We start from the raw sequence: 14,253 nt of genomic DNA, 5'->3' as shown, positions 1-14,253 counted from the left end.
CAAACGGGATGTGTAGAACCAAAATATAGCAATTCAGATTTCTCAAACAGTCACTTCGCAACAAATAAAATAAAAGTATAAGTAACTCCCCTTACCTGGAAAGCTTAACAGTAAACTGGTCAAGAACACCCTAGGACCGTACCCACACCGCGCTGAACTTACAGAACCTACAAATCACCAAATTGGTGATAGAACATAGCTCTCAAAGCTCGAATGGACAGAGAATGGAAGGAAAACGTACAAGGCACATGAACCCAACAAAGTTGCAGACCCTAGGTTCTAGAATAGCGAAAAAGAAGGGAAAAAGGGACTTACCGGTCGGAACAGGAAATTGTTCGGTTCAAATTGAAATCCTTGTCGTTGTGAACGTTTAGGCACCTTCAAACTAAAAATTAAGCGGTTCAGTGTTTGGATATCTTAGAGAGAAGGCAGAGCAATTATTTAAGGAAAATGGTTTCTATTTAGAGAAAAGGGGAAAGTAGCAAATGAACACTTTGACTTTTGGAAAAGAAGGACTTCCCTCTATGGCTGAGGCATTCTAAGCTTATGGGTCTGACTGCCCCAAATAATAAGGCCCAATGGCCCTAAGCTTAATTTTTTAAGACCTCACAATATCAATCAATAAATTATCATCATATTTATTTCCATTGATAACTTGGAAAAATTAAGAAAATTCAAATCAAAAGTTAGGTAAGAAAGATTACAGTTTAAGAAATGTTAATTAGTAAAGTATAATTAGAAAAATTAACAATTAAAATAATAAAAGTTGAAATAATAAAATATAATGAGTGTCTATGTCACTTTCATTATAAACAAAGTAAATTAAGATTTTATTATAAATAAAAGAGAAGCGAATATTTATTTAAAAATTAGAATTAAAATTTAAGAAAAACTAAAGGGAGGTGAGTGTATATTTTTTTAACAACATAAAATAAGAGTGTAAAGGAAGAAAAACAAAGACAAGTTAGCAATAAAAGAGCAGAAACTATGCATAGAGCCTATAATGACAATTATTAACAAGCAAGAATCAACATCATTTTCTTTGAGTTGCTGCCATTTTGATATAAAAAAAGATATAAAGTGTTTTCTAACTTCTAATAATATGGTAAGGTAGATAAAAGTTCAAAAACTCTAGCCCTGTCTATCATCTATTTTTTTCACTACAAAAAGAAATTAAAAATCTATTTCTTTAAAATGAAAAAAAAACTGTACTACTTAACTTGAATAAACACATGTTTACTGAATTATAATTCATGACCAAAATAATTGGATATATCTTCTTATGTAATTTTTTATTAATCAATTAAGCTATTTTAATACTTCATTTTACCACATAATTCTTTTTGTCAGTTTATCAACTCAACCTTTAACAGATTTTTAAACTTTTAATAGTTGAAATTTGAAATAAATAATAAGCTAAAACATATTAAACTAAATAATAATAATAAAATTAATTTATGAATTAGGCTATTCGTGTAATTTGTTACAAGACATTATGCCTCTCACTTATACACAATTTTAATAAACTATATAATTATTAGAATAGTAAATAAAGTAGATAGAGCATATTTAATAAAAGAAAATATTGACTATGTATGGACATGTAACGTATTAAAAACGTAATATTTAATTAGAGAAGCTAAAGGAATGCCATTTTTTAAATTTAGTAACTTTGTTCCTTATATTTTATAAAATTTGCAGCTTTAGTCCCTATTTTTTTTTTAAATTTTAATATCTTAATTTTTAATTATTCATAAACTTTTCTCTCTTAATTTTTAGGTAAGTTTAATTTCTTAATTATTAATTATCCATCTATAATTTTTATGTTTATTTAGACATGAATTAATGAAAATGGACAAAAAGCATTACTCAAATGACTTTTATTGAAAATGATAACAAAGATATAATCATGTTATGAAAATGTAATTTAGTAGTGATTTAATACATTTTTAAAACAAAAAATAAACATAATTACCACTAACTAAAAATAAAGAATTAAATTTACATACAAAAAATCCAGGAAACAAAAAAGAATTATATAATTAAAACTCAAAGGATTAAAATTGTAGAAAAATAATTCAAGATCAAGCAAACATTGTAAAATATAAACAATAAATTTAATAGGTGAATTTAAACCCTAAACAAAAAAAAATTACAACTATGCCTAAAATTTAATAGGTGAATTTGGTTGAAAATTTGTATATATCTCAACTTATCGAATTAAACTGTAAAAGTTAGTAAATACTTTAAAAAATTCAGCCATAATTTGTTATTCAAATAACTTATTTTATATTACATAATTTAAATTAGTAGTTTATTTCCTATTAAATTAGCTTGCGAAACAGAATAAGATATTTGTGTATAACGATATTATCTATTATTTATTTTTGACCTGATTATTAGATACAGGGAGGCTTTCCTTCAACACTAACAAACGCTGGGTTGAGTTCACTGTCGACAAGTTTTGCCCCAACACTCAACTCCGCTATCCCTATTCTTTCTTTCTTCTTCTTCTTATTAAACAATCTCATATCATTGCTCTTTCCTTCTCCTCCACCCATTAACAATGGCTCACACATCCCTTTTCACTCCCTCTTCCTCTCTCAGATTCAATCCTCTTCTTCTTTCCTCCACTCCCTCCTCTTCTTCTTCTTCTTCTCTTTCCCACAACGTTTCTTTCCCCACCGTCTCCAGGTATTTTTTTTTTCTTTATCAATTTGTTTATGGCACCCCATGTACTGCGGTGGTTTTTAAACACTCAATTGCCGTAAAGTTTGCATTTTGATGACAAATATGCGAGTTTGTGGTTTTTCGATTTGTTACATTTTATTGCTTGCTTATTTAGTTATTTTAGAGAATTATGGACACCGGATTTGTGGAAGATGACCCTAAATTTTTATGCTGATGGGTAAGGGTGAAAGTGAGATTTTGGGTCACTTTTGGGTTATGTTTCGAACTGAAAAATGGTTTGATGAAAATGTCATGATAGAATTTGAGTTGCCTGAGTTTTTAAAATGATTAATCTAGGGTGGGTCTGCTGTGAAGGGTTTTTAAATTTTAATAGCTAAAGCTTGAATCTTTATTGTCCACCTTTTATCTGTGCTTAAATTTCCCTTTTTAAAAAGATTGGGAATTTATATGGAAGAGACTAGAGTCTTCTCTGTTATGCTGGATATATTTATGTCTATTAAGGAGATGAAATCTTGCTGCGGTTTGCAGGAAACTAAGGAAATCAGTAGAAGGTAGAAAGATTAATAAACATTCGGCTGTGAAGGCAGTGTATGGTGATCAATTTTGGACACCTGAGAGCAGTTCACTTCAGGATATCTGGTCCATAAGGTAGATTTGGTTCTGTTATTAGTTTTATGTTTTAGCTTAGTCTCATTTATTGACTTGGATAGTGTTCTTGAAGGAGGGATTTGAAAGTCCCATCTTCCCCTTATTTCCCCACCTATGCACAAGGACAAGGGCCACCTCCTATGGTGCAGGAGCGTTTCCAAAGTGTTATAAGTCAGCTTTTCCAATATGTAGGCAATTTTTACTCTTGTTACTTGAGGTCGAGTATTCAGCTTCTGTTTAATCTGGATAGTATTAATAATGTGTTTTGGTATTTAGAGAATAATTCGATGTGGTGGAGCTGTTGATGACGATATGGCAAACATCATAGTTGCTCAGCTTCTTTACCTTGATGCTGTTGATCCTAACAAGGTTTGTTTTTCGACATTGAAAGCTCATGGTGTATCTTCTTAATCTTTCTCCATAAGTGTTCTGTTGAATGTTTGAGCTGATGTTAAATGATTATGGTTTGGTATTTCTTCATTCAGCTGTTATTATTATCTTGAATTTGTATTTGGTAATTTCTGTTGTGTAATAAACTCAATCTTGTTGTGCACGTACTTAGTCAACTACCAACTTTCTCATTATGTTGAACAGGATATTGTCATGTATGTAAATTCTCCAGGAGGGTCGGTTACAGCTGGTAATTATTTGAGTTAACTTCTGTATTGCATTGTTTTTATTATATTCAACCTACACGTGGTTTCAAAAGGAATATTAGTGTATTTCAAATGTTAAATGCTTCCTTTGTTATTTCTTTCCTCAGGTATGGCAATATTTGATACAATGAGGCACATTCGACCTGATGTGTCTACTGTCTGTGTTGGATTAGCGGCTAGGTAACATTTTATTCTTTCTCTGGACAACAATATTACCCTAATGCTGACAAGTTACGGGTTATCACCGCCAGTAGAAAGTTAAAAGTTTTATCCCAATTTGTTCTTGGTGCATGCTGCTGACAGAACAGACTGATTTATTTATTTATGCTGAAAACACATGGAGAATTAAGATGATTAATTGATAATTATATTAGATATTTGGCTTCCACACTGTATCATGTGAATTCACATTTTTAAAAGCACAAGATTACGGTTATTTGGATGGTTGACCCCTTGATCCTTTTTCCAATTTGTATTTTCCCTATCACTATTGACTTGTATGTCTACCCTGGTAAGGCCAATTAATAAAAATAAAATAAGGCATATCAATCTGCTCATTTAATCTTTGGTTTAGTGCAGCCTTGTATCATGGAATGATATATTTCAAATGAGTTTCCACCGGCTTTAGGATTAGTCATTTGTCAATGTTGAGAACAAATAGTTTCCCTATCATGGTGTGCATTTAAAGGCTGCTGCATTTCATTTGAAAAAATCTACTCCGTTGGTAGTTGTTATGTGGTCGGTTATATTATAGCCGTTTTATCCAATCTTCCAGTATAATATCAGTTCCCGATAACTTTGCGAAAGTAAAGGGAGTGAGTGGAGTTGTAATTTTCCCGCTTACTTTCATATAGTGAAATAGGACTGGTATGAAGATAAACATTAACTGTTGAATTGAAAGTCTTTAGGCTTTCAGCCTCTGAAAAAATATTCTTAACACTCCCAAGAATTAAAAGTCACATCAATATTGACACTTTGAGGATGAAAAGTGAATGATAGTCAATTATATACTACAGTTATTTATCATTTCTTGTTGAAGAAAATTTAGTTCCCATTCTTACTTATATAAACCTTTGCATGTGCAGTATGGGAGCTTTTCTGCTTAGCGCTGGGACCATTGGTAATAATTCTTGTAACTTGAAATCATTGTATCCTTCTCTTGATGAATGTGTCATCTCTACTCTCCTCCAAAAGTGAAAAATGCTTCTTTCTAACTTTAAATCCCTTTCTACAAAACCTCTGAAGGAAAGAGATACAGTTTGCCAAATTCAAGGATTATGATTCATCAACCGCTTGGTGGTGCTCAAGGAGGTCAAACTGACATAGATATTCAGGTACAAACCTCATTTTCCTCCTTTTAATTTTTATTGAACAAATGTCAGATTTACTTCTAATAGTTTATATACATTTTACATCATAGAAAACTAAAATATTAGGATAGTACTTAAACTATTTAATGAATTAATTTAAATCAAGATGAATGCCTAATACCGTAGTGAGTTTCCTAATAACCTAAATTTAAGTATACATACAAATATGCTCAGTAATTTCTCTATTCATACATTATATTCCAGACCCCTGATACTATGATTTCTTCCCTATACTAACCTGCTATATATATCCCATTCCCTACTATTGTATATTTGGAATTATCCAGCATTTTTTTAGATTGGATTGTATCAAACTGTTCCACTAGTTTTGAGTGTGAACACCGTTGCAATAAGTGATACTGCGTATGACACTACCAAAGGAAAGTGTAGAACTTACATATTTGTTACTATTTTGTAGACATCATATATTGATAATTCTCCTAGAATATCTTGTTGGACATAACTGATTATGATTGAAAATTGTCAGGCTAATGAAATGCTGCATCACAAGGCAAATCTGAATGGATATCTCTCGTATCACACCGGGCAAAGTTTGGAGAAGATTAACCAGGATACAGACCGTGACTTTTTTATGAGTGCAAAAGAAGCCAAGGATTATGGACTGATTGATGGTGTGATTATGAATCCTCTGAAAGCTCTCCAGCCATTAGAGGCTGCAGCAGAGGGTAAAGATCGGGCCAGTGTTTGAGCACTTTAGTTACCGAGGTAGGGTTAAACTGTAAGATGTTTTTGGTTGCTGAGTTCAACTCAACTTTTTAACGGATGTTGATATCTGTGTACCTGTACCAAAAATGAGGTCAAATTCATTCTTCTATTTATCGCTTTAGATTTTATACTCTTTAATTAATGAATCCTGAATGTAATTTTTCCTTCACCCTTTCGTCTGTGATTATCTGATATTGATATGCTTCGTGCTTCGTTGAATAATGAAACGATATGCTACACCTCTCTTCAATATAACTCTTCAATATAAATTTGAGGCTTGAAAATGGACCCAAAAATATAATTTTTGGGCTTGAATCAGTACTGAAGCCCAAACTCTCGGAGAATAACATTAAATAGGATGTTTCTTTCTGCACTCATCAAATTTAGTCCTGTATCTCATTCATTAAACCGGATTTTGCTTTTCGGAGCACATTAGCCTAATTCCAAAAATATTTTTCCGGAAAGTCTCTGCGATCAAGGAAGTAAGCATCCCATTAGAATAGTGGAATGCCCAATAAATAAATGAATCCAATGGAAGAGCTCATTTAGTTATTTTCCATACAGAGTAGCAATTTTCCAATGGAAGATTTTTGTTTTAAGGTATTATTGTACATTTTTTTTTTGTTTTTAATTCTTTAATAATATCACATTCACATATTTGATATTATCCCTATTCATTCTATCTTTTCTCACAACAAAATTAATATTAAAATTTGATTTATATTTTAATATATTAAATTTAATTAAAATTAAAATTTAATTTATATTTTTTATCATTTTATCTTAAAATTTTATAAAATATTTGTTAATATTCACAAATACATGCAGATTTTATTTCAAAAATTTATAAAATCTTTTTTTTTAAATAGTATCATAAATACATACAAATTTTAAAATACTTACAGATTTTTTTTAACAACTTTTTTACAATAAATCATGTGTTACTACTGTATTAATCTGCTTGAATTTATTTTGTAAAAAAATATTTGAAATTGACGCACCTTGTATGCATTGTAAAAAACTTAATGTGCAATAGATACTACTATGGTATGATACTTTATTGTTATTAATGGTTATTCGTGGCTCCAAGTTTTCTCTTTTAATCCATTTAACTTACTCCATCTAGACTTATTCTATCATATTGTATATGAATAGTTGAAAAGAAGTTTAGTTTTTGTTTGGTATGGATTTTGTGGATCAAATTTCCTTGTTACGCATTAATGTGAAATGCATACTACATACTATTATGACATTGTTTTCTTCTTCTTTATTGTTGTTTATGGGTACAAGTTTATTTTTTAATGGCTTATTTGTATTAAATTTAACTTATTAGATGACAATTTTATTTTACATGATGAGATATTAAATTGAATCAAAAGACTTACAAATTAAGGTAAGATAATATATATTTTCAATTGAGTTCAAGAAAATAAGTATGTAATTGGGCTTATACTTTTTATTCTCTCTGCATAAATTTATTTTGTGTGTTATATTATCTGGTAACTTTGTTTGAGATGTCTTCTTAAAAATAGTTATATAGTTAAGATTGAATTTAATTCAACAAGTGGTAAAGAGATATGTTTTTAAGTTGTTTTTGACTTGCGGCGGTTCTTGTTTTGTATCACGGCATAGGTGGTTTTAATTTGTCAAAAAGAATATTAAGTGTAAGTTCCTTTGAATATTCAATGGCTATAACGTGCATACTTCTTTAATTATTATAAGGTGAATTATGAACTATGTTACTTCTTTAATTGTTATAATGTGCATACTTATGATAAGACCATATACATTTGCAAATTATTTCAAGAAAATAATAATGTATAGATATGTTCCAAAAAACAGTCATATGGTTAAGATTGAATTTAGTTGCACAAATGATATATAGATATGCTTTTAAGTTGTTTTATTATTTCTTTAATTGTGGTTGTTGTTTTGTATCATGACATTTGTGATTTTTTTTATTGAACTATATGCGCATGTCTTACTTTTGTTTGGTGGTTTTTAGTGTTTGTTAATTTTAAGGTATTGATTTTTTATCTTTAATTGTTTATACTATGCATACTGAGATTTTTATGTATCTATGTGTTACCTGAAACACGTTTTAATCTTAGGATTTTCATAAGTTTTTCCAATTTCGTAAATTTGTGATGCTCAGATATAATTTCAGTTTGGATATTATTAATGAGAATGGTATCCCAAAATATTCAACTCAATCAAAAGGACTTTCAAATTAAGGTAAGATAATATACATTTGTAATTGAGTTCAAGAAAATAATGCCTTTTGTACTCTCTACGTAAATATGTTTTGTGTGTTTATATATATTATCTTGCAACTTTGTTTGAAATGTATTCTTAAAAACATTTATATTGTTAAGATTGAATTTAGTTGAACAAGTGACAAATATTTATGTTTTTAAGTTGCTTTTTACTTCTTTGATTGTGCATCTTGCTTTGTACAATGATATTGGTGAGATTTTTTTTGGTGAAAAAGAACATTAAGTTAAGTTCCTTTGAATATTTAATTGCTACAATGTGCATACTTCTTATTATGTGAATTATCAAGTATGTTACTCCTTTTGTTATAAAGTGCATACTTAAAGGTAAGACAATATACAATTACTATTCATTTAAGAAAATAAATAGAAATGCCAATAAGACAAACCATATAGCTGGAGGGTCATTAAAGAAGAGCAGATGACCCAGCATCTTAGACACCCAAGTTGAAGCAAGATATATAAATACAAAGACCATCAGGTCAAGCAGATGTGGAAGATCGATGGACATTTTTGATAACAAAATATTTTTTAAAGAACATGGAGAATCAAGATTAAAGGTAAGTACAAATTATCTTTATGGGCTGAGATTAGATCGTGATTAAGATTCTACTAGCACATTTTAAAAACTATTAATAAAAGTCAAAGGTTAAAAATATATGATTGCATTTATTAATAAAAGTCAAAAGTTTGGAACACATACGAATATAACTATCCAAACGGTCAAGAGTGAAAAAGTGAAAGTGTGAAGACGTGTATTGTGGAGTTGTTTGACCCTTCACCAAAACAACAACATTTAATATATATATATATATATATATATATATATATATATATATATATATATATATATATAACTTTTTTATTTAAATATAATAATAATTATTATTATATTATTTAATTAAAAAAAACTGTTTACGCACTGGTCTCATAGTAGTTGTTTTAAAAAAGGCTTAAATCTTTAATTGGTCCTCATGTTAGGAGAAAATTTTCAGTTTAGTACCCGTTTTTAAAAAGTGTATACATTGGGTTCCCATCTTTTGCAATTTGTGTCAATTTAGTGAATTAATGACACTTCAAACAAGTTTGTAACAGCAATTGGAAGATGTCCAAACCTTCAAACAATTAATAAACATGTTGTAACTCAAAATGACTTGTCCACTTGCAATTTTCAAGCTAAAAATTGCAAAACATGGAGATAAAATGTGTACACTTTTAAAAACAGGTACTAAACTGAAAATTTCATCTTAACACGGGGACCTATTAAGCATTTAAACCTTTAAAAAACGCATGTAAGCATGAAGGATTTTTCAGTTACCAGTTCTGCTTCTTGGTAACCAGTCGGCAACATTCTGAGAAAAGTCACCTACCGCTGACAGACACTTATCATCGTCAACTTTCATCACTTCCAAATTACAACTGCACTCCACGTAACATTAGGTATCTGGATTTTCAAGCTTCATTCATCCTTTTCGAATTGTTCATATGAATAAATAATTATTTTAAATTTAGGATACTAAATATTTTTTTCTTGTAAAAATTAAAAAGCAATATATTATACTAATATAATGTAATACTTGACTCTAAATTTGTGATTGTCTTATAAAGCATTCAGAAAAACCATTAACAAAATCATAAATATACGAAAATATTTGGAAGAAAGAATGAATCTTAAAAGGGAAAACATAATAATGCTTACTTGGTATATTTATTATTGTGAACAGGATGAATACATACATACATAATGAGATAATATAACATAATAAAGAAATAAACAGAAAAATGATATAAAAAAAAACAAATAAACAGGAAACTGAATATATCATTAAAAAACAAAAACTGATTATGGTTGAAGTCTCCTCAAACTTATATTAAAAATGTCAGAATTTAGAACTGATCTCCAAAACAAATGAAAGTGATAAAATTTTGGTGAAGATGTTTGCCAGCGGATGGAAAGAAGTATTGCAAGAAGTTCGAAGTAATTAACTTTCTCATATTATAGTCAATTTTTTTAATGTGTTTAATGCGTTCATGAAAACGTAATTAGTATTTATTTAAAGAGCAAATCGATTTCACAATAGAATAAAACTTAATGTTGAAACATAATACTACGTCGTCAAGGAAATATGTGAGCTATTGAAGATGTTGGGCATGATATTCACAAATGATGCTATAAGAAATATTGAGTTATTTCTTAAAGTGTCTAAAGATGAAAGTTACCGAGATAAAGAGAGAACCTAATTATTAATGAGAGAATATCTAAAAAGAAAAACATTATAACATTGACTACATACATTGATTATTATGAACAAAGTGAACATATAAAAATTGAGATAATAAAAATGGATATAATATAAAACTATAAAGAAACATATAAAGAAAAAATAGATAAAAAAAAAATATAATCGAGAGAAAACTAATTAGGTTTGAGAAACATATGCTAAGAAATATGTATAACATAGATTAATTTAGATAATCGCTTATCATCTACTTTATCAATCTATGGACAACATTATCTTTTAAACCTAGATTATCTATTTTATGTTTTATGTTGAGTGTTATGTTACCACCACATGTTACAGGGAGATTGAACTGGGTTATAAACCCACTTCTGACTTTTATTTATTTATTTGGCATTACAGGGATGTTGGGTCTCATACCATTGAATCCTATTCACTTCAGAACACGACAGAATATGTTCCTTGCCTACTGGGGCCCACATCACCCCCACCTAACATTTCCACATAACCTATCTCATTTTCTTTTATATTTTATAAATAATAATACTTTTTTCTTCTAAGCATGAACCACGATACTTTCTTGAGTTTTGCTTCCGTGTCAACTCTTCCCAAACTATACTCTATATATGTTTGTCTTAAATCTGCAAAGGGTTTGTGATAACAAAGTTTCAGCAAATATCACTTTACATATATTTTTTTTTTCTAATTTGGAGTCTTGCGGAATTAGAGTTTCACCAGAATTAAGATTGCAGTTATCGGTGGTTTATTTGTTGTTTATTTCGCTATTCAAAGATATTTATTCTAACTTACTTTTTAAACGTTCATTTGCAGAAGATGTCAAAGCAGCTATAAGAAAAAGAGAAAAATATATAATCCATACGGATCTTCTTAGTCATTGTGCGTTTCTATATAAATTTTAAACTCTGTGGACAGCGATATGGATAATGATTATAGTAGAGACAAAGCCCTTTTCAACATACCAAAACAGGGACCAATAATATAACCCTTCAGCAACATTGATGAATCCATCAAACTATATTAACCAGTTAATTAGTTTGATTTTAGAAATTCACCAATTCAGTTTGACAGTGGTCTGAACGAGTTATATAATATATCTATCTATCTATCTGGATTGAGTCAAATTGTAATTTTGATTTGTATCTCTTGTTTTGACTTTCTCAATCAATCAAGTTTGGTACACATTTTTATTTTATTTGTCAAATTTGCGTATTTTAGAAGTACGGGTGGGTGAGCTCATTACTTTATTACATTTTTTCTTTTAAAAAAAAGTACATAAATATTAGATTCTAATAACTAATTTGACTTATATTTAAAAAAAAAAATTGGTAAAATATAAAGAAGAAGAAGAAAGGAGTAAAATTGATTTTAACACTCTTACACAATATTGCACTTTACCGGACGGCCTAAACTCTAAGAATAGATTTAGATCCTACTTTCAACTAAATATCTATATGAGATACAATTCCTACTTCCTCTTCACTTAATAACTTCAACTGCAATTATATCTAATTCAAGCCAAAAGTTATAGAATGTGGTTCAAAATTGATGATATTTTAAGGTATAGTTCAACATGGCGACAGCCATCATTTTCAGATAAAATCAACACAACAAGATACCACACAGCATACGATTTATCATGCAAATGCACATCTAATAACTACACACATATAATAATTATTCTAGCTGTAAATCTGAGTGAATGAAATTGGTAACTAAATGGTTGATCCTCGAAAATTCAAAGTGGCTCCATCATCCGTCAAACATGCATGCAGCCAAACACAACACCAGTATTTTCATTTGTACCAAACCCACGGAATTTGTTATAAATCACGTTGATACGTATATTTAATTAGGCCAAACGGAAATAAATATGAAAAGATAGTGATGAAATGAGGAGCATGTCCTATATATATAAAATGTGAAGTAAGCAAGCAATGGACGTGGCAACCACTTTTAAACTTGAGGTGGAGAAAATGGTTGTTAAGTCACAAACAGAGGGATCTTAAAGAGCTTAGAGGGGTATTGGTTGGAGTGATTCATATGATGATTGGAGCTTGGAAACAAATGAAAGAGTGGTTCAACCCAAGAGAGGTTTTCTACCTCCTCACCGTCGTCATCCTCAGCCTCCTTCTTCCTCTGTCTTTTCTTCTCTTGGCAACTCTCTCCGGTGCCCAATATTACCTTCAGACTCTAACTTTCTTCCAGTATTCAACACAAGACTTTCCCTATCTTTTCCACCTTGCCCTCCACATCAACCCATGTCTTCTCTACGTTTTGGTTTCCATTGTCAGCGTAGGGACCCTCATCCAGGGGCTCATGGGTAAAAACAAAATCTTTACTCAGACACCCTCCAACTCCTCTTCTCTCTCCCTAGCTTGGATTCTCCTATGCGCGTTCCAAGTTTGCGTCGGTTTGGGCATCGAGGGGAGCATTGCGGCTGGCCTTTACGAGTACGATGATGACGTGTCCGGTTTCGCCGCGGAGAGAAGCCTGTTGAGCAGGATGATTTTTCTGCTGGGCCTGCACGAGACCACCTATGTATGGTGTCGGATGGTGGTGAGGCCCGTCGTGGATGACACTGTATTCGCCGGGGCCCGGAAAGAGAGGTGGGTGGAGAGGGTGGGCCTGGCTGCGGGCTTGGGCATCTTGTGGTGGTGGAGGTTGAGGGAGGAGGTGGAGACTCTGGTGGTTGTAGCCCAAGTGAAGAATGAACAATTGATGGATGTGGGAATTTGTGACTTTGTTGGGTGGTGGTTGTATTATCTCGTTGTGACCATTGGAATGGTGAGGATTGTGAAAGGTATGATGTGGATGTTCATGGTTTCTCTCTGTAGAAGAAGGCCAACAGCAATAGAGGAGGAATCGAATCAGAACGATGACAAGGTGTAGATAGAGTTGACCGATATTCTCTTTTCTTCTTTTCCTTTTGTTTTCTTTGTTTACTTTCAAATTCACCTTCTCTTATACCTCAAATTTTTTCCTCTTCTCTCTGGTCAGAGACATTACAATATTGTATGCTTTTGCAAAATTGTAACAAACGCGCCACTAATATTGTATTGGAAACGTGTTATTGCTCAACATGTCAATGATTAAAGGCATATTATTAACAATTGATCAATTAAAGTCGTTTCGTTTGATAATTGTACATCAACTCGCTTGGTTTTCAAGAAAATAAAATCGTGGTTGGTGTTTTATTTCAATCTTAAAAATTTAAAATTTAAGATTATAATAATGAACTAAAAGTATTGTATTATTTCTCAAACAATTTTAACTTTTTATGAATATTTTAATATTGATAGTTTTTTTATTGATTTTTAAAATGTTGAAAGAAGTTCTAATAAAATAAAATAGTGTCACACGTAAATCATACATATAATATCCTCGTATTCTTTTTAAAATAGATACGTTAACCACAGTAATAATATTGCCAATACTACCATCATTACTATTTTTTATGAAATTTTCTTAAATCTCATTTAAGATAAACTATAATGTTAGTTAGAATAAATCCATTAAATGTGTTATTTATTGAAAGGATACGGTAAAACTAATGAACGATACTACATTATAACTTGATTTTAAATTTTGCAAAGATCCTAAATTTTTATAGACAATCAAGGTTAGCTGA

At 30.4% G+C, this 14,253-nt stretch overlaps 2 protein-coding genes and 1 long non-coding RNA gene across 3 annotated transcripts in view; 2 read left to right on the top strand and 1 right to left on the bottom strand.

The window, feature by feature from the left end:
• LOC111242368 overlaps positions 1-441 on the bottom strand; it is a 2,036-nt gene extending 1,595 nt beyond the window's left edge. Inside the window, exons 1-2 of the long non-coding RNA XR_002669309.1 lie at positions 316-441; positions 96-167 (exon numbers count right to left, since the gene is read on the bottom strand). This is a non-coding gene — a long non-coding RNA (uncharacterized LOC111242368). The remainder of the gene's footprint in view (positions 1-95; positions 168-315) is intronic.
• A 1,966-nt stretch (positions 442-2,407) lies between these two features.
• Positions 2,408-6,263, top strand: LOC106772847 (ATP-dependent Clp protease proteolytic subunit 5, chloroplastic). The gene is made up of 9 exons (XM_014659460.2): positions 2,408-2,694; positions 3,220-3,339; positions 3,413-3,527; positions 3,616-3,708; positions 3,934-3,979; positions 4,103-4,175; positions 5,081-5,115; positions 5,241-5,329; positions 5,853-6,263. Exons 1-9 carry the CDS (start codon positions 2,567-2,569, stop codon positions 6,072-6,074), a joined length of 921 nt encoding a protein of 306 aa, XP_014514946.1. The 5' UTR covers positions 2,408-2,566; the 3' UTR covers positions 6,075-6,263.
• Positions 6,264-12,482: 6,219 nt separating this feature from the next.
• On the top strand, positions 12,483-13,718 carry LOC106771392. The gene has a single exon (XM_014657365.2). The coding sequence runs from the start codon at positions 12,666-12,668 to the stop codon at positions 13,512-13,514; it is 849 nt and encodes a 282-aa protein (XP_014512851.1). The 5' UTR covers positions 12,483-12,665; the 3' UTR covers positions 13,515-13,718.
• The last annotated feature ends 535 nt before the right edge of the window (positions 13,719-14,253 follow it).

Source organism: Vigna radiata, chromosome 8 (genome assembly GCF_000741045.1).
Source record: "Vigna radiata var. radiata cultivar VC1973A chromosome 8, Vradiata_ver6, whole genome shotgun sequence".
Classification (NCBI taxonomy): Eukaryota; Viridiplantae; Streptophyta; class Magnoliopsida; order Fabales; family Fabaceae; genus Vigna; species Vigna radiata.
This window is presented reverse-complemented; position numbering and strand designations above follow the sequence as displayed.

Excerpts from the sequence above, each read along its gene's own strand:
- LOC106772847 (XM_014659460.2), top strand. The coding sequence starts at position 2,567 with ATGGCTCACACATCCCTTTTCACTCCCTCTTCCTCTCTCAGATTCAAT. Across the intron at positions 2,695-3,219 it reads TCTTTCCCCACCGTCTCCAG|GAAACTAAGGAAATCAGTAG; the intron begins GTATTTTTTTTT and ends TGCGGTTTGCAG. Across the intron at positions 3,709-3,933 it reads ATGCTGTTGATCCTAACAAG|GATATTGTCATGTATGTAAA; the intron begins GTTTGTTTTTCG and ends TATGTTGAACAG.
- LOC106771392 (XM_014657365.2), top strand. The coding sequence starts at position 12,666 with ATGATGATTGGAGCTTGGAAACAAATGAAAGAGTGGTTCAACCCAAGA.